The sequence below is a fragment of the Cygnus atratus genome, chromosome 2 (genome assembly GCF_013377495.2).
Source record: "Cygnus atratus isolate AKBS03 ecotype Queensland, Australia chromosome 2, CAtr_DNAZoo_HiC_assembly, whole genome shotgun sequence".
Classification (NCBI taxonomy): domain Eukaryota; kingdom Metazoa; phylum Chordata; class Aves; order Anseriformes; family Anatidae; genus Cygnus; species Cygnus atratus.
Genome location: NC_066363.1, coordinates 148,418,564 through 148,438,560, shown reverse-complemented (window position 1 = coordinate 148,438,560; position 19,997 = coordinate 148,418,564). Strand labels below are relative to the sequence as shown.

Genomic DNA, 19,997 nt, shown 5'->3' with positions numbered 1-19,997 from the left:
TGTAGAGCGTTTAGTCAGAGCATATCCTTTGTGAAACCTTGCAAGGAAAAAAAGAATCCTCTGCTGGGGAAATTGGCGGTGTTGTTCCTGCATCGTACAGATCCTTATGCTCTGTTTTCGGTTCACAGCGACAGCACTTCGCTTTGTGCTCTGAAGCGTTGACGTTGTCTGCCGTGGGCTGGCACAGGAGAAGGCAGCGAAGATCTTGTCGTTTCTTTGGTTTGAAACAATTTAGATTTGAGGCAAACAAAGTGTGCTGTTTCCCCCATTTTATCTCCTGTTAAACTGTGACCTGTAAATTCTTAGTAGCGTTTTGTAAAAATGTTAACAACTAGAGTTTAAAACTGGGAATCTCTCAGCCATAATTTGCTGCGACTTTTCTTCGTGTTTTCTTTCTGCTAAGAAAACTAAAGAACTACGAAAACTACTAAAGAGTGCTGAAACTTGCAATAGCTCACAGTTGAAATGTCATTCGCCGTACACGAACACGCTTTGTATCTGCAACTTTCAGATGGGTTTTAAAGCTTGCTAGGAAATCGGCCGCTGATACTTGGTGCACCACGTCCCACTGCTAAGCCGAGTGTGAAATCTCCCCGGAAAGATGGAATATCGCCTTGAGCCCTGTCAAATTACCTGTGATAGTTTGGTGACCTAATGCGATTAAACCACATCCTGGTCAGCTGGTTACGAAATCTGATGGCTTGGCAAGGGTACTCGGGGAAGCATGAATGCACTCCTCATGTAGTACAGAATATTCGTTTCAGGCATGCGTCCGCTTTGCTAGGTGGAATTTTTTGGGGGTGTGCGTGTGTAGAGCACCGTGTGCGGATGGCAGGAAGCCCACCTGGAAGGCTGGGGATGCTTTTAAGGGTGACTGCCGTTTGCAGCAAAGACTGTCTGTAAGGGGCCCTAAATTAATCACACTGTTGGCAGCAACAATAGAATGTCTTGCAGAAAAGCCACAGAAACGTGAAAAGCTTTGTGCTAAACAAGTCAGCAAAAAAAAATAAAGTTACAGAAACAGGGACTTTTCCCAGGTTCTTCTTAAACTTACGGTCATGAGTAGCTACAGACAAAGGATAAAATCTGTTTTCCCACAGCTCCCAAGTAGGTTCAGCAGTTCCAGCATCGTAACACAGCTTCTGTGGGACCAGGTTCGCGGAGAGATTTCACGGGAGCTTGCCAAACGATTTGGCTCCGCTCTTTGGAAGGTGGAAACAGCATTCGAGCTGTTTTAGCAGCAAAAGAACCGCTTGCCAAGTGTTGTCATTTCAGGGCTGAGATGGCCAAAATACGCAGCGACATGGCCAACGCGATTTGGAGGCTCTTTGGGGGGGCGTGCGGGTTGTTTAGCTTGCGGTCGTCGCTTGGGCTGGCACCACAACGGTTAAGCCCAGCTGCTGGCGGAGCGGAAGGCAGGCGGCAGCTCTGAAGAACAGGCAGTATTTTCTCAAACACAACAATACGGCAAAAAATGTTGTTTATAACTACTGCCGGGAAAACAACACGAGCGCTGTTCTGAGCGCGTTGCGTGGTTACTGCTCCAAGTAACCCGTGTTTGTCGCGCTGGGCCTGGGAAATATTCTTTGTCCCGTTCGTGCCTGGCTACCTCTCGTCACAGCTACTTCAATTCCTCCTTTTTTGGCCTCCTCCTGACTTTTTTTGGCATGCTACTCCTACCTCCAGCTTTCTGTTTCTGATCCTGTCTCCTGAGGGGCTTTGCGTTTCCATCTCGTGTTGGAATGGCTCAGTGTCGCTTCTGTGCTCTGCGTGATTCTGCGTCTGCCTGTAATGGATCTCCTCGTGTTTTGGCTCTCACGGTGCTAATATCGGGATTAATACGTGCACCAGGACTCCACGCTGAGTGAGATAGCAAATTTAGTATTGCAAGCTGCAAGCGAGGCTCTGTTAGCTGTTACCGGGGTTGGATTCTGTCACTCTAACACTTGCTCATATTCCAGGCGCTTCGGGCAGGACCCTCTGACCTGGTCGTGCTGCTTCGGAAGCGATTTGGTGCGCGCGAACACAACCCGAGGAGCAGGAGCACGTTACTGCTGTGGCTAGCGAAGTCCCCCCCCCTTTTCTCATCGCATGGTAGCAGTGTTTATGCAAGCCCTTCCCTCGCAGCAGGCTGACAGGTATGTCAGCATCCTGCCCCGACCTTCCTGACAGGTAGTTTCTGCAGCTGCCTGTAACCACACGTTCCCTTCATCGCTGAGCAATCAAGCCTGTGGGAGCCTGTTAGGATTTTTGGCATAACTCAGGGCTGAAATTGCAAACTCTTGATTGTTTTCCATCAAAACTGAAATTCCATTCGTTTGACATTCAAGTTCAGCTGTCGCCTAAATCAGCACAAGCTGTACCCTTGGTCCAGGGCTGAAATTAGTTCTTAACTCACAATGCTCCTGCTGGGTTATTAGCTCGTCCCTTATCTACTTCTCATTAGCTGCATGCTCCAAAACTTCTGTGGGCAGAGCACCTCACCCCACGGTGATGACAAGAGCTCCTTTCTGGATTTCACGGGTCACGGCCTAAGGAAACGAAGGCTTCAGAGGTGTAGTGGTCTGTGAACTAGTGGTCTGTGAACGTCTTCCCATATCCGCTCCGTGCCACCCCCAGTTGGGCCCCAACAGGACCAAGGGACTGACCCAAATTTAGAAGAAAAGTCTTAATTAGGCAGGAGGGACACACGTTTAATTCTGTTTGAGTTGATTTCAGAAAAAAACCCTACACATTTCCACATCAGCTGGGCTCTGGCTTTATGGAAATCATGTAGGTTTTGGAAAAGATGAAGAAACAAACAATTCTCAAAGGGATTTTAATGAAACTTTCTTTTATTTATCTAAATACGATAACTGCATATGATAATTAAGTAGAATTCTCATAGGAATGAAGAATCAATTTTCCCTTCTTCCCAAGGAATCCAAAAAAATGTCGCTATGTACAGAGATTTACAGTGATATGCAATAGTTCATTGGTTTCCCGGACTCCAAAATTTGATACACCATGGGTAAAAACGTCCACACCACAGCTGGTGCAGCACATATCCATCCTGTACCATTTATAATGTTCTGTAAACTTTACATTTTCAAAACGATCGCTCTTCCAAGGATGAGAAACTATCCTCGCCTGAAATTCTGCCGTTGCATACAATTTTCACAATCCACAGGCTAAAAAATTAAATTATATTCTTTCAAATACAATTTTTGGCCAGGTGAGAAGACAGGCAAAATGGGTCAGATGGGCAAATGTGTTTAGGCTTCTGTTTTCTGCGGGCGTCAGATGAAAGGTGATGTAAAGCAGGATTAAAAAATAAAAATAATAGATCAATAGATGTTAGGTGTCTAGTAACTTTGGGACTTCGATGGAAGTCCATATTTCATGAATTTTTTGTACTATTTTTTGCTTTCACTTACAGAAGCTTCCTTCGTTTTCATGAATTATTTGGCCAAAAGTTTCTCAGCTTTGTGGGCACTACGGTTCAAGGTGCTGAATCTCTGTAACTTCCTTTTATTCAATGGAAACTGCTGATACCCAGTTTCTCTTTAAAAATTAGAAACCTTGAAGAGTTCTGTAAAAAAGTATCATAATCCCTAAGTTAATCTTCAGTCAAGTGACCACTGAGAGGATTTCCAAGATCCACGCACTGCTAAGTGAATTGGAACTCGGTACTTGGAGGCTGTGTTACTAATAGGACTTTGCTTCCTTACTTGGCTTCAATTTCCAGTCTGAATCCACGCAGCTGCTCTGCAACGAGGAAAACTGCTCTGAGCTGGTGGGACTGGAGGTTTCTAACAAAGCGTGCTGGAATGCACCCACGTTGCTAATGAAGGAAAGGAAGCAAAGGGTGGCTGTGAGATGGCCTCTGCACCCTGAGCTTTTGGTCTCGGTCCACTTCGTGGTTAGCAGGCCTGTTCCTAGAAACCCTGCAAGCAGATTTCCTCGCTGCGCACCTCAAGCAGACAGCCCCGAGACAGTGCGAAGGTGGAAACTGTGCTTCCCTGCCAGCCCTAAAGGAGTCCTCCTAAATCAAGACTAAGCTGTGATGACAGCATCGTGTCAGTCTGGCACGTAAATAGCAGCCTTCGGTCTCCCGAATTAGTTCCTTATGCAAGTGCATAAAAAGCACGGGGAGAACCTGCGCCTTGCCCCGTGTACAGGTGCCTGGCCGCACGGAAACCTCCTGAAACACCAACCGGTCACCAGGGGCACGTGGCTGGCGGCAGCGGCGCTGCACCGCGAGCAGCGCTGTTTAGATGTGCCCTCACTGGGACCGTGAGGCGTCCAGCGTTTACGTGCTGCCAGGCTTGGCTTTTTAATTAGGGAAACGAAGCATCCACAAGCACCGAAACAACACAAGCGGCTCGAAATCATCCTCATTTTGTATTAGGCAGAATTTCTACGTTCATCAGTGTACAAGCGATTGCTAAACAGGTCCTCGCTACGTCTGCTTGCAATTCAAGGCCGGGTGGTTATTATGCAAACAGGTTACCTTTGTGGAGGCATCGCCAGGGTGAATTTAAGCCCGTCCTGTTTGGTTCCTCTTGTCTAACTCTTACAGGTCGGTAAATGTTCATGCTGTTGTAGAGAACCGCCGAGCTATCGGCCGCGTAGTGCGGCTGGTAGTAGTTAGGCTGGATGGCCGGCTGGGCTGGGGGGGGCGTGAACGAGACAAAGCTGTGGAAAGAATTAACTCTATGCAGCGGTGACTGCGGGGTCAGGTTGCCGCTGAATATGAGAGTTCTCGGGGTTTGCTTGTTCTGGTGGGTGCTGCCGGCTGAGAGGCTGCTCAAGGGGTCTGAGAGAGTGTTGGCGCTGCCCTCGTTGCTGTCGGGGAGGCTGCGCTGGGGAGCCCAGGTGGTGCGGAAGAAGAAGGGCATGGTGCGTGGCGGAGACTTCGGGCCCCTGACGGGTTTGGACAGCGCGTAAAGGTGTCGGAACTCCTCGTCAAACAGCTCCACAACTTGCCCGGTAAACTTGGAGAGGAGATTGCGGTGAACCTGGCCGCACAACCACGTGAAGCTGGAGGGAGAGACAAGGCGAGGGTTAGCGTTAACGTCAGCCGGTTGGAACGGGAGATCCAACACGGGACGGAGATGTCCCGGGTGACTTTCGGGTCAGTTCACATCAGTGCCTCTCTCTTTGGCTTGGATCGAGCTTTGTTATTGCAGCTGCCGCTAAAACCTTCCAGAACCCTTGTGAAGTTATATAAGCTCCTGAAGGGAGCGGTGGAAACCATCAGCCACGTCCATGGCAGGACTAAGTGCCAAGTCCTTCAGGAGCCAGCGGCTGGGTGGCTGTTCGTGGGAAGGAGCTCAGACCCTAGTTTAGGTATCCCTCAGTGCTTAAATTCATGTCCTGCCATGTCTCGTCTGCAGACACATCAGCTGTATCTCCCCTGCAGAACGCCACGCCAGTTTGTAGATCTCACCCACTCAAAACTGACCCTAGAAAGACCGGTGAAAAGTAACCATCCTTTGTCGGCTTTCCTTTTGCTGTGCCTCCGTCTGCACTGGTCGAGAGAAGCACATAAAAACGCAACCTCCCTGTCACCTCCCTCCCCAAAACAAACCTCATCTGGTGTTGGGCAAAAGCTCATTTTCTTCACAACAGAGAGAATTAAATTAGCAATATTTTCTACAGCCTTTACAAAAATTAAAATAAAAACAATCTACTTTGCTGTAAAGTAAGGGAGAAGCACTGCAACAGTTTTTATTCCTGTAGACCTGAGGCACACCTTGGAACACTTCATGGCTTCTAAATGACTTTTCTTTTAGGTACTACCCTAATCCACTTGGCAAACGTAAATTTGTGCTCTTTTACAAAGCCACAAGCCAGCTCGACTGTGCTGTGCAGGCTGCCCTGCGTGAGCAGCAGCAGCATCAATAATACGAGCGCAGCTGAGAGCATGAGATGTAATTACTTCCCGAGCTGACTGGGGCTCGAGCTGGGCAGCAGAGCTTACGGTCCAGCGTTGGGTTTGAACTTGAGGTTATTCAGTGTTGGCAAAAGTCTGTCCCGGTTATTCCTCCAGGACCTTATTAGCTACGCTGGATTTGCACGAGGATTGCCAGTGGCCAGATTTGGCTGTAGGTTTGTGCACTTTCAGTCCTGGTCTTGTCAAAACTGACAGAACTCTGTGAAACTCGGAGGGACTGACAGCCTCAGCTGACGCTAACAGAATAAAGACACAATTTGTACTTGCCAGTTCAAGGTGTTCTTAACGAGGGCTAGGTTTTGGCATGCGTTGTTCCTGTACTGTTGTTTCAGGAGCAAGAGGAGGAGTGAAGTAATCCCTGCTCAGTGCCACTGGGCACCTGTACATTTATGACCGGACATAAAAATCTTCAGTAAGTTACTAAACCACGGGTACTTCTCCTCCACCTCATGCAAATCATTCTAAATTTTGACAGAACCTTAGGAGCCGAGATAAACTGCCCAGCAAGCGAACTCCCCCCGGTTTGGTAACATCTGCTGTGCTAGCAGGGCATTGCCTTCACTCGCTAAAAAGCGCTCTCCGAACCTTTGCATGCCCTTTATCTAACCGTGAAGGAGGCTATGAACCTGGAAAGAATATGAAAATACAAGCAATTAGTCTCAGATATCTACACTGAAGTCACAAACTCATGTAGGGGCTGAGGCATGGAGCGACAGCTGTATATTTTGTGCTATAGGTATATTTAATTTCTACATGAAAGTTTACAGAGAAAGAAAAACCCATTATAAATGGCTTTTAGAAAGTAATCACCTCAGAGGAGAAAGCTGTTGGGGCTAATTTTGACAATTCGCTCCCAAATATAACTTCCTGGAGTGCCTGATGGACAGATCCTTGTTTGTGGCTCACTGATCTTAGCCGTAACACTTGTAAACAGCCAAAGCCAGGTCCTTTAATAACCCAAAGATTCTCTACAGACTGATGGCGAGAGGGTCAGCAGTAAAACAAGAAGGTGAAACCTGCGTGATTTTAGACAAATGTTTGTGGATGTGCGCTGCTTCCAGCCCTGGAGCTCTCTGCCTGAGGAGAGAGGGCCAGCTTCTGGTGCTCTCATTTTGCCTCCTTTGGGGGCACTGAGTTCATACACTAACTTCAAATTTCATTCAAATAAAAAATACAAAGAACTAGCATAGCTTTAACGGGATGGGGTAGACTTAAGACAGAGGCAGCAGAAAGAAATATTTCATTCTAACCCAACGCCGTAGAAACAGGCAATAAGGATCGAGACAAAAACTAAATCTTAAAACATTTATTGATGCCTGCACTCACGCAGACACACAGCTGGAGCTGCTGCTTCTTCAGGAGCTTCTCCACTCCAGCCTGTCATGTGCGGCAGAGCCAAGCACATCCACACTGACCAAAGCAATGGCTTTTTAAATGGGTTTTTAAAAACCACTCCAGAGCAGGAGATCCCACAGGCTCCATGGTGGTTCCTTTGCCTCTAACTAATTACCAAATTCAGCCCTCTTTGTTGTCTATTAGGCTAACATATTTTGTTCCCAGACACTTTGGCTGGAAACAGCAAGCTGTGGTCCCTCTTAGAGCACTAAGTACCAAAGGGCTACTTTATTTCCTCAGCCTGCTCCCCTCACTGCTGTTATAAAGTCACGCAGAGCACAGCACTAAGGTGAAATATATTGTTGTATTAGTTTTAAGATCCTTTGTATCAGTTTTAGGATTTAGTTAAACTTGATTTCCAGCAAATACGTTGCAAAAAAGTGTTTTACTCTCTTAACATCATTCTGTTTACACCTGCGGAGGTTGGTGAGTAAGATTTGGCAATAATAGAAAGTTTTCAGATGAATAAAGGGAGAGCTAGCAAGCCTAAGGAAATGCCATGCACCGATAGCCAGGTACAACCCGTATGAATCTCCAAACTGGTGCTGAGCACGCTGGAATTAAATAGCGTATAGATTTGCTCCTCACCACCCCCTCTGCTTGCTTGCCAGATAGGGGATTAGGTAGTTTGACAAGGCTCTTGGATTTAAAAGATAATGCAACGGCAGTAGAGAATGACAGAAGTCATGCACAGTCTTGCACAGGACTTTGAGGTTTTGTCGTTGTTGTTGTTCGTTTTTAGGATTGAAAAAAGAAGCCAAAAGGAAGCTTCTTGGCTAAAGAAAATCTGTCTTGTTCTGTCCCTCTTCTCCCGCACATCTACTGCTCTCTCTATGAATCTGCTGTTGCATTTCTAAATGTTTTTGGTGAGGGATTAAAAGAAAACTGAAAGAACAATAAAACCATAGTGGCCAATGAAAAAAACAACAGTGTGTTCACTCGTTTTCGTCTGACGGTTCATTTGGAAACAGCGAAAAAGTGGGTGCCTGTGTCAGTAGACAGCTGAGTTCTTACAGCCTTCCCCAGCCCCGCATATTCACCTTTACCTTTGTTATTACAGTTGCATAATCTTCCTGGTGGCACAGTTTTATCAGACTAGAAGCATTTAAACCTCCAAATCATAAACCTGGATTAAGAAAAACAATCTCCTCCTTTTAATTATTTAATCACATCTGTAATTTTTTTCTCTTGTCTTTTTGTATCTGAGTTTCTAGGATACGCTTCAGTCATTTGTGAAGCTTACCTCCGTAGCCATGAGGCTTAGGAACTTTGTTTATTTGATGCAAGCTCACAGCCTCATGAAATTCCCTGACCTGAGGATCTCGGCTCTTAATTAAAAGCCCAATTGTTGAGATGCTACGTCCTGTACCTGAAATAATTACAGCAGCACAAAAGTGGAGAGTTGCAGATGCAGCTTATAAAAAAAAAAATAAAGTACAACAGCCACCTAGATACGCACTTCCTATCTGTTAGGGAAACACAAGACAAAAGAGTAAGTCTGAAGTATTTCTGCTTTCCCTTTAATCACTAAACTTGTCAAATAGAGAACAAATCCTCAGATAAGCTGAGCTACATTAAGGGATCCCAAGGGATGGAAACGTATCGTGTCTCATGATCACAGCATCTGAGGACCCAAACAATAAGGAAGGTGTAATACTAAGAGACACACATCTCTCGTTCTGCTCCAGGGCTGCACTGGCAAAGTTGTTTTAATTAGTTTCGGAACATTTAAGTTAAATACCACACTCCGTAAAGAAGTAACACGGGCTTTTAAGCAAGCGATTTGGATTACTGAAAAACGGCACATATATGAAAGCAGAAGGTATTTTTTGTTCAAAAAAACCTGTTCACCCATACCAAAATTTCCACGCCACTTTTTTGTGAAGTAATATTAATAAAAGGGCACCTAGATATGAACTGCAATGGCTTATCTCACCTGTAAGATCCAGAGAGCACATATCTCCAGTCAGAGATAAGAAATTTTTCTTGTATTTGTCCTGAAAATTTCCTGCCTGATTTGGCACAGTAAACCTCTCCAGTAACACTGCGGACTGAGATATTCTAGTAAAGAGAAAGAAAAGTTATATGAACAGAGTGAATTACGTGTTTGTCTTCTTTTAAAATTAAAAGTCAGAAGGAAAGAGCCCTTTTCCCCTGTTGCCTTTAGCACTTCCCTCATTTCTGTTACGATTTCTTTATGGATTTTAACGTTATCTTTGAAGGTCTGGGGACAGTGGAAGCCCAGCCAAGCTTTCTGACTACGTAGAGGGCTATTTTTTTCAATGGGGACAAAAACCTGCATGGAAACTTGCACAGGAGCAGCTGCATTGTACAAGAACAGATGCTACCCCTCACGAAATGAGTACCAGAGATGTGTCCTTCACTCCGAGCGGTCTGTTACCTCCACCGACATCCCAGCGACACGCGATTCCCCATCGTTTCGCGCTGTCTATGGCACAACGCAGCAGGGCAAAACCTCTGCTTTTCTAATCCACCCGGGCCTGCAAGGACATGCATACTGCGCTGCTGGGGAGGCCCAGATGAGCTGTTAATGCAGTATCAGGTGTGAGTACACGTGCGAATGGAGGAAAAGGTCCATTTGGCCGTGATACGCTTCTGAGCTGTCACAGCTCAGCAGCTCCTTGTACCTCAGCAAGCTCAATTAAAGCCACGTCAGGTCCCCAGACCTGACACCACTGTCTCCGTGCACGCTACGCAGAATTAAGGCCTCGGTAAATGAGTGGCACCAAGGGTGCAGCTCATTTTTGAAAACCTGTGAGTGGGAGCAGCACACATGCAACAAATAGCTAAGGAGTGGGGGTTTACAGACATACGGACACCGTAACGAGAATGTTTTATTAATTTCGGCTTCCTGATGTGTTTGGTGTGGAATTCAGCTGCCGAAACGCAGGTGTCTGCTGCAGTTAGGATGCCCTCAGGCCTCCTGCCTGCCCTCCAGGTGCTGTTGCGGAAGGCCGCAGCCTCTGCGGTATCAGCCATCCCTGCGACGATGTCACAGGTGCCCTGCAGCACCTCGAGCAACACCTGAGAGGGCTCCTAGGAGGTTATTTCTAAGGTCAGTTTCCTCCGGCAGAGACGAAGTTGGACTATGCTAACAGCCAGCTCAACGTGAGGCATCACCTTTAGAGCAAAGCCTTAACAGCGTCGTTTTATTGTGTTTCATATAAACACCCACAGAACCGAGCTGAAACGCTGAGGCTGGGGATCAGGAGCAGCAGGGAAAGGAGCGAGGCGATGCCGGCAGAGCTAACCCCTCCCAGCCCCGCTGCAACCGCCCCGTTCAGTCCCTCTGGCTGCCCAGGTATTGCCGCGCACAGGGGGTTGTGTGCAGCTCGTGCTGTCTGGGGCTGCTGCAGTCATTAAACAGAAGCAGCTGTAATGCTTTTGTCACCTCCCTCTGTTAGGGGGCTTCATCTAGTGGAAATGCCTCAGCTTCCTATAAAATCCACGGAAAACTGTAGGCGTGCTCGGAGGTAAGAAATTAGGTAAGATAACGCTAGCTCTGAATTCTCTTTGTCTGTTTTAATTACAAAGTGGAATGACCCCAGTGTAGCCGTGCTTCTAACCCAAAATGCCTAACGTGAGATGAAGCCGAGAGCCGCAGTACCTTGAAGAGATCCTCAGCAATTTGCAGTTTGTCGCACATCTCAGAGAAGAGGTTTAGGTTGCCGTGATCGAGCAACAGGTAGACGAAGACCATGCGCTTGTTAGCTGCCTCCAGGAGGTCACAGAGAATCTCAGTGTCTGTGAACACGTCCATCACGATAGCGAGCACCTAGGGGAAGAAAAAGCAGGGGCAGTAGCAGAGTGAATTTACATACGTTAAGGTTGCCTGGGAGGTCACTGAAAGGTAGCGGGGTTTTTATTTGTTTTTAAAAGGTTCTAACAAACGCGAACCTTAGGAGGTACATGGGGATATTGCTTCTGTTTTTCCCCCTGAATCAATGAATCAAGGAGAGACATCGCTTCATTGCTTTATTGTTCTTATAAATCCGACACAACGTGTGACAGTGCTTTTAATCATAAAACGGAATGTGACCCAGGAAACCGCAGGCGAGATTTCAGCCCTAGGAAGCGTAGGACGTATATTGAAGCACTGATCGGAGAGTAATAGGGACGGAGCTAAAACAAGAGGCCGCAGCCCCAGCCAAATGGCTGACTGGCTTTCCTGAGCCGTGTGCATTTAGCAGGAATCGCCGAGTGATGCTTTCTCTGTTCCAGCCTACCCGCGGAACGGTCCTGTTCCTAAACCTGCACTCTGCCCTTGGTGGTAGGGCCACAGACTCCAACAGTTCCGTACTTTTTTATTTTTACATCCCACTTTCACGATTTATGAGCTAATTGTTGCAATTTAAGCACGCATCTGTACTTGCCAGTGCACAAACGGCAGGATAGGGTATGAAAGCCTCAGAGCGGCACGGACTGGGCAGCAAGACCCTACAGCTCCTCCCTACAGCTCTACTCCTACAGGGTCGAGGGAGCATCAAATGTGCTATAAAACCACCTGCATGCTCCTGCTCGTGGTACTTGCACTCCCAGGACGCCGTGTTCAACCAGTGAAAACAAACCTTACAGTATTTCTCCAGTTCTGTCCTCCTCGTTTCGTTCAGCTTTCACCGAGTCCTACTCAAAGCCTGTGCCCACGCCTGCCAGGGAGCTTCCCTTCCCTCCCCGCCCCAAGGAAATCCTACAGGGCCCGGCACGTCCTGCGTGCCCGCATCCTGTCCCGACAAGCCGCGGTACTTGTGGAGCAGCGAGGATCCCACGCCTTCACCCTGCTGCCAAGGCGCAGCGCTTCAGAAAAGGCCCTGCCAGTGCTGGGTAATTGCCCAATTACGGCCAATTACGTCCAACATCTTACGTCCGCACTTGCTGTTAACGCACCTCCGACTGAGATCGCCTTTTTAAGGAGCACAGTTCTGCTGCTTCCCGTTCAGCCCCACCGTAGCTCCTGACCGTGTCCTGCTTTTTCACCACTCCTTCCCGAGCTGTGTTTCTGCCCGTGACTTTTACTTGCGGCACTCAGCGCTTTTGCCTTTCACTTTGTGATTTGTGCCTCACAAACGTATTAGGATCGTAGTTCTCCCTGCTCCCCAGCCCCTTGCAGTTTGGTGTCATCCCCAAACATATTCTTTACGCCACTTTGTATGTTGCTAACGGCTACATTAAGCACCAAGTATCCAGCGCGTGCCCTTATCAGATACCGATAAATCCAGTCACTGAAGAACTACTCAAAAAGCAGGTGCCAAATTGATCCTGTCACCACGTGGTACTCCGGTACCCTCCTGTAACGTAAACGAGGTGGCTACGAAGGTCATGTGCGTTTACACTGCATTTCCCACTTTTCCCCTGTGAATTTTCTCCTCTCAAGATGGCAAATTGGACTGGATTGATACGTTGGCTGATGCTTATCTCACTATGCCAGAGGTGTTTCTTCTGTTAGTGCACGCTTCAGACGTTGTCAGCTTCAAAACGACTGATCTGCGATTCTCCGGACGCGCTGAGCACTTGTAGCCTCTCGAAGAGAAGTTGCCAGCGGGCATTCTTCTCCCAGGCTGCTGCATTCAGCATTATCAGTCCCAGCTCCTGCCCTTGCAGGACGCTGCCACAGCAAAGTCCCTGACTCTAGAGGGCTCCGCAGCCTGTGCCGGCGAGCAGGCACCACACACACCTCTCTTTCCATGTGGCTGCTGTCTTGCGTCTCTCCAACCAGGAGAAATTTGAGGTTAAAGTTTTTGGAAAGGAATTATACAACGAGAGTTTGTTTAGCAGAGCCAAAAGCAGTAGGGGTGTGATCATAATACCTAGAGCCACGGTTTCCAGGAAATCAGAGATGTGCACTATTTCCCTCAAAATGCTACTCCGTTCCTAGCTCTCACTCAGGGCCTCTCGCCCCTCACCTAAAGCGGAGAGTGTAGCAAGTACTTTCCCCTACAGAGCAAAATTCAGGCAAACTCCCTGCTGCATCAGGTGTGCCCACTGCTCTGACCCTTACGAAGTCTTTGGGGACTTCATCGTTGCCACCGAAGTCTTGGGACCCCCCCGAATTTCCCTTCTGACATAGCAGTCGCAAGGGTTTTGCTTCTGACCATTCGTCTGTGACACTGCCGAGGGAGTCGCAAGTTTACACAAGGGCAAAGCTCCCTGATGGTGATTAGCAGAGTCCTGAAATGTCAGGTAGTTTTTTTTCCAAGGAAAGAGCCTGAGCTGTCACCTCTCCGCCAGAACACACATCAGAAGAGCTTTCTGACCCCGGCAGCTGTTCATCTGCTGGCTTGCCAGCTGGTGGGCTGCCTGCCTTGTGACGGGCCCCTCTCCACGCCCCCCCATAACTTGTCTGCTCTCCGAGGCATGCTCCACACCTGTCCCACGCGCCGAGTTAGGCTGTGGAGGCTCTGTATGGAGCCCATGTCACGGTTCAGTGACACTGACAACCCGTCAGGGCTGAGAAGCCTTTTCCCGAACAATTCCACCCCTTTGGGGACATCTGGCACGCACCTGCCCTCCTCCCAGCGCTCCCCTTCACCCACATCTGCCACCAATCCTCCAAAACGATCGCTTCTAGCTCAGAGCTGGCTTCGGCTGACTTCTCGCTGCGGGTGAAATGGTGCCTTTGAAGAGGGCCAGCCGGCACCACAGCCCAGTGGCAGGGAGAGCCCAGGGGTGACCACGGCCGCACACCCCAGAGAAGCAGCTCCCCAGCTGGGCCGGCTGCGGCACACCGCCGGGGTCACGGCTCGCACCGCCGTGGCCGCTCCGAGCTGAGCAACTGATGCACGAGAAGGAACGGAGCCCACCTACCCTTCGCACAGCGCGGTTGCTGTGCAGGGTTAATGGGAGTTTAAAAGAACAGGGAGAGCTTTTTTCCTTTCTTTGTTTGTTTTTTTAAGTCACCGAAGCGAAGGGTGCTGGTGTGAGTACAAACAAAGCCCTGCGTTTGGTCATTAATGGGCTCTCGCTAGAGCAAAGCTACAAGGTAATGCACCAGGCTGGCTCTAATCAAACACCACCTTCACCTGGTCTTTTTAAGAGCAGGAGGACAGAGAAGTGCAGAGGGAACACGAATTTGCTCTCCGTACCTGTGTGGTCTTGTTGATGTACCGGCGTATGATGTCTCTGATGTTGCTGTTCTTCTCCGTTTGGAAATACACCGTGGCCGTGGACTTTTCCTTTAAATAGGGCTTCTCTGCCGTAATCCATGTGTGCAGGAGGGCTGGCTCGCTGCTGTCAGAAATGGTTGGGAAGTAGGTCCCCGACGGGAGAGAGCCAGCATCGGTCTGCCTTGGCGCAGCCGCCCCGTCCGCGGGGGATTCCTGCGCGTAATACGACTCCCTGGCGTTCTCCTTGATGTACCGAGCTTCCACCGAGGAGAGGAAATCCACCTCTCCTTCTTTGCTCAGCGTTTGGAGATACGAGTCTGTCCCCCCGTCCAGGAAGGCGTCGGTGGCCAGCCTTATGCTTTCGTTGTGGCTGAAATCTGCTTTGGTTGACTTAAGGGACTGGTTCTTGATGTCCTCCAGCCTCTTTTTTATCTTGCCCATATGTCTGGAGTGGCTCATGGTTCGTTGTCTCAGCAGCCGATCTGTGGGGTAGGCACAGTGCATATGCGCGGCGCAGGGAACGTAATCGTCCTTCGGGTTTGGAGACTGCATTCTGGCGTAAAATCACCTCGGCTGAATGAATTAACTGTGAATAAAAATAAAGAGATCTTATTACCTCAGGCGAATTCACACTCCCTGATTTTGTTGGTACAATTATCTTCAAAAAAAAAGAAGCTTACTTCTCAGGTGGGTGTACTTCAGCAACAATCTGTTTCCAGATGGGACACAAGTACAAAGCTGATTAGATTGCTTATCTGAGAGGCACCCACCTCACCCCAAGGGCATACGGAGGATTCAAGTCCAATTACCAGAGCTGTCCGATTTGGCTGTATTTCCCTTCTCGTCGTTGCATCCTGTGAAATGCGAGTGAGGAAAGTATTCAAGCAAAAGCAGGTAATCTCCCGAGGAGGATCGTTGCACAATCTTCAAAACACCTTGAGGCTTCTCTCTCTTCCCCTAGTATTTGTTATGGAGCAAAAACAAGCCTGGTGTTTAACTGGGACAAAGACATCAGCCATGTCCGTAACTTTGGAACAGCAGAAAGGGTCACAGACTCTTGTCTGTACCTACATGCTGCCAGGCAGGCTTAAAAATAAACTTGAAATTCGTCACTGTGCTCCGTTCACAGTATGTTGCTATTACCATAGACGATTCACTCATTTATTTCTTTAAAGCTTTGTGACTACGCTGCCCTATTAAAAGAAAAATACCCCTTCCCAAACATCCTGAGCATTATGTGGAGGGAGGGTTGTGAGCTGGCCTCAAAGCATCAGCAATACAAACACTCATCATTTGATTGTGCACATTTAGTGCTGTTTGTTTGGTTTCCTTTCTTTTTTTTTTTTTTTTTTTTTTTTTTTTTAAAGGCAGCAGCTTCTGGAGTCACGTTGTCACCGTGGCAGCCCGGCTGCTGTGTCATTAGCAGGACGGAGGCGCAGGTTCGCAGCGGGGTGAGAGGCGCAGTGCCTCTGGGAGCCAGGCCGACTGGTATGACTGCACGGGGGTGAGGTGAGGCAGGGTGTGAAGGCACCGTGCCTGAGGTATTCCATAAATACTTGTGTGCATGCTTTTACGCAGAGGCACGTGTGACACACTTTTATCACGCAGGTAGGGTTTACCATCGGGCTGCATAGCTCTGCTCCACGCTGCATCCGTGCACCAACGTGCCATGGCTCCGGAGGTGGCCATAGGCAGAGCAGGGTGGAGCAGATGCAGCAGCCTGGTCTCTCCTGGGCTGCTAAGGGCACGTCTGAGCTGGGAAGGAGTCCTGTCACTCTTACCAACACGCTCAGGAGCACGGGCGTCTTCAGGGCTCTTCAGAGGAGCACAGACCTGTTTTTTCCAGGGTAGATTCCCAGATTCTGTGTCTGTGTCCCCAGAGTCTGTGTCAGATGCCTTATGGAAAAAAAAATAAAAGAAAGTAATTATATGCTAGCGTGCCACAAGCATACATATTAAAACAGAGAGGAGCATGAAATGGTTCAGATTTTAGATCCAGAGCCGTGGAGGGGGGGAAAACGCACCTCGGAGCCAGAGGAGAGGTGGTGGAGGTGGTGGCCGGAGCGGCGCAGCTCGTGATGTGATTTTGGGAACTGTCCCCTGCCCTCCCCCCGCCCCCGACATCCGCCCGCAGCTGTCAGACGCAGCAAAAAGTCATTAATTATCTAGTGACCTGCTCCGCGCAATTATGCTGAAAACGATGCCTCCTAATTAATGTGACGTGCGAGATCGCGCCCTGCCAACGCCAATCAGGGCCTGGCCGGGCCCAGCAGGGCGGTCACCGGCTCTGCCTGCCGTCCTGCCCCCAGCCGAGGCCAGCGCAGTCACCCTGGGGTCCCACACGGTCACCCCCATGTCCTACGCGGTCACCCCCATGTCCCACATGGCCGCACTGAGGTCCCTGCATGGCCACCTCAGGGCTCACACCATAACTGCACCTCATGGTCACTTTGGGGACACACGTGGGCAATCCAAGGACCCCCCTGTCACCCCAAGGTCCACTCCTGTCACCCTGGGGAACCCCCACTGTCACCCTGGGGTCCCAGTGTCAGGCTGAGGCCCCACGGCAGTCACCTCAGGGTCCCACACGGTCATCTTGGGGACCCACACGGTCACCTCAGGGTCTCACACAGTCACCATGAGGCCTGACACGGTCACCTCGGGGTCCCCCACAGTCACCTCAGGATCCCACGCAATCACATTAGGATCCTCCATGGTCACATTATGGCCCCACATGGTCACCTCAGGGTCCCCCCATGGTCACCTCGGGGTCCCACACGGTCACCTAGGGGCCCCACACAGTCCCCTTGGGGCACCACACGGTCACACTGGTGACATAGACGGCCACCACAAGGGCCCTGACTGTCACCATCAGGCCCCATACGGTCACCACAAAGCCCCACAGGCCCTTATTCGGTCACCGCGGGGTCCCTTACGGCCACCACAGGGTCCCACACGGTCCCCATGGACTGATCCCTCCCGTTCCTCCGCCTCCCCACGACAGCCCCCAATAGCCAGAGCGGCGAGGGTGCTCTCAGCCGCCTCGTTAGCGCAGTAGGTAGCGCGTCAGTCTCATAATCTGAAGGTCGTGAGTTCGATCCTCACACGGGGCAAAGGCGGGTAATCTTTTTTTTTTTTTTTCCCGGAACGAAGAGCGCCGCGGGACCAAACCCGCCTGCGTACCGGCCGTGAGGGGGGAGCCGGGTGTGCTTCACACGGGGCAGTCGCCCCACAGCTGTCCCAGGGCCCCGCACGGGCGGTGAACGCCCGTGGCTGGCGGTTTTTGAGTGAAACAGGCCGGCAGGGCACCTCGGGGAGCTGCCATGGGAGGTCCCCCGGCAGCCCCGTCCTCCAGGGGCAGCTCGAGAAGGTTCACAGTGGGCGTGAACCTATAAACCATGCACAGGCGTGACAGGGCTCATCCCAGGGCTCGTGGGGCATCCACAGCTTCTCTGGGCAGCCTGGTCCAGTGCCTCGCCGTCCTCTGAGTGAAGAATTTCCTCCTAATCTCTAATCTAAATCTCCCCTCTTTTAGTTTTTAGTCATTCTGCCTTGTCCTATCATTATCTGTCAAAGTAAAAAGTCTTTCTCCATCTTTTTTATAAGACCCCTTTAAGTATTGAAAGGCTGCAATGAAATTACCCCAGAGCCTTCTCTTCCCCAGGCTGAACATCCCCAGCTCTCTCAGCCTCTCTCCATAGGAGAGGTGCTCCAGCCCTCTGATCTTCCTCGTGGCCCTCCTCTGGACCTGTTCTAACAGCCCCACGTCCTTCTGGTGCTGGGTGCCCCAGGCCAGGACGCAGCACTCCAGGTGGGGCCTCACAAGGGCAGAGCAGAGGGGCACAATCCCCTCCCTCCCCTGCTGGCCACCCCTCTGGTGATGCAGCCCAGGACGCAGTTGGCCTTCTGGGCTGCAAGCACACACTGCTGGCTCATGTCGAGCTTTTCATTCACCAGAACCCTAAGTTCATCTCTGCTATGAGTTCTTCTCTCAGTCTGTGTTCATGTCTGGGATTGCCCCAGCCCAGATGCAGCAGCTTGCACTTGGACTTGTTGAACCTCATGTAGTTCACATGGGCCCACTTCTCCAGCCTGTCCAGGTCCCTTTGGATGGCTTCCCTTCATTCTTTTGTTATCAACTGCACCACTCAGCTTGGTGTCATCTGCAAACTTGCTAAGTGTGTACTCAATCCCATCGTCTATATCATTGATGAAGATATTGGACCAGTCCCAAAAAAGATCCCTGAGGGACACTGCTTGTCACCAGCCTCCACCTGGACATAGAACCATTGACCACTAATAAACTAGAATCACAGAATCGTTAAGGTTGGAGAAGACCTCCAAGACCATCTGGTCCAACCACCCCCCTACCACCAATGTCACCCACTAAACCATGTCCCTAAGCTCCATGTCCAACCTTTCCTTGAACACCCCCAGGGACGGTGACTCCACCATCTCCCTGGGCAACCCGTTCCAATAATGCACACCTATAACATTTTTTACAAACCATAACTGTGTACACATATGGCCCAAGGTGCTAGCCAAAAGTTTTTTTTTCTCTTTTAAATATAGAAATAATCACATGTAAAGTCTAAGACAACTGCAGTCGTCAAAAAATTTTGACAGTTTTTTCATCTACTCATTGTGCATCCCAAAGATCTTTGCTTGCTGTGTTTCTTCAAAAAGCAATGCTGCTGCACCTTCCCTGAGCTCTACTGAGGGTCTTTGATGAGTTTTCCATGAATTTTGGTGCCTGCTAATGCAACTATGGGTCTAGACACAGAGTATGTTAACTTAATAAGTAAGTACCTCTGGCATTTACATCTTCATGGAATTTAACGTGAAATTGGGAGGCTGCCATCTGCCTCAGGTGACGAAGAGGAGCTGTTCAGCAGTATTGCCCAAGCCTGCCTTCTGCATGTGCTTGGCACTCACAGGGAGCCCCTCTCTGATACTGCTGCCCCAAAGAGTGTCATCAAAACCCCATGGGAAGCAGAACACCCAGCTAAGATGTTTAGGGATTTCTCTTTGTATCCCAGCATTGCTCAACTAACATCACATCTGGATTACACTGCTGCTTTGGAGCTTTTGAAAATGTGTGTTCCTATCTTGGAGCTTGAATGAATGGGATACATAGAAAACTAAAAGGAATTTTCACTCTATCAGGCTGAAAATGAACAAATTAAGTCCCAGGTCTTTGGGACATTATGTTGTACTCTTGGTTAAAAGCATCAGCCACTGAAAATCAGCCTTGCAGCACCAAAAATCATTATTTTTATTTAGTTCCTCTCCCTTCACACAGAAAATGTGCTTTGTTAATATGTATGCATCTAATATATATGCTAATATACACACGCATCTCCAGCAACTAAGATTCCATAGCCTCTCTGGGCCCTGTTTTCAGTGTTTGGCTCTCACTGTCAAAGCTTTTTTTTTCTCTAACTGCAAATATCCCTGCTGCAACTTGTAGAATGCACTTAACACATCACTCACAAAAGCAGTATTTTCACAGTGGTTTGTTGCTTCAAGTCATGGCTTTGACC

General features: G+C 49.3%; 1 protein-coding gene and 1 non-coding gene across 2 annotated transcripts; one reads left to right on the top strand and one right to left on the bottom strand.

The window, feature by feature from the left end:
* Positions 1 to 4,475: 4,475 nt before the first annotated feature.
* Positions 4,476 to 14,958, bottom strand: FAM83A (family with sequence similarity 83 member A). Its single transcript, XM_035556271.2, has 4 exons — positions 14,434 to 14,958; positions 10,962 to 11,129; positions 9,270 to 9,394; positions 4,476 to 5,022 (listed from the first exon to the last, which is right to left on the bottom strand). Exons 1-4 carry the CDS (start codon positions 14,956 to 14,958, stop codon positions 4,476 to 4,478), a joined length of 1,365 nt encoding a protein of 454 aa, XP_035412164.2.
* A 2,536-nt stretch (positions 14,959 to 17,494) lies between these two features.
* On the top strand, positions 17,495 to 17,567 carry TRNAM-CAU (transfer RNA methionine (anticodon CAU)). Its single transcript has one exon. It is a non-coding gene; the product is annotated as a tRNA-Met (tRNA).
* Positions 17,568 to 19,997: the final 2,430 nt, after the last annotated feature.

What these genes read in the sequence shown, in the direction of transcription:
- FAM83A (XM_035556271.2), bottom strand. Translation starts at nt 14,958, where the DNA reads ATGCACTGTGCCTACCCCACAGATCGGCTGCTGAGACAACGAACCATG. An exon ending in ACATCAACAAGACCACACAG is followed by an intron (nt 11,130 to 14,433) that starts GTACGGAGAGCA and finishes TTCTTCCCCTAG; the next exon opens with GTGCTCGCTATCGTGATGGA. An exon ending in TTGCTGAGGATCTCTTCAAG is followed by an intron (nt 9,395 to 10,961) that starts GTACTGCGGCTC and finishes TCTCTTTACTAG; the next exon opens with AATATCTCAGTCCGCAGTGT.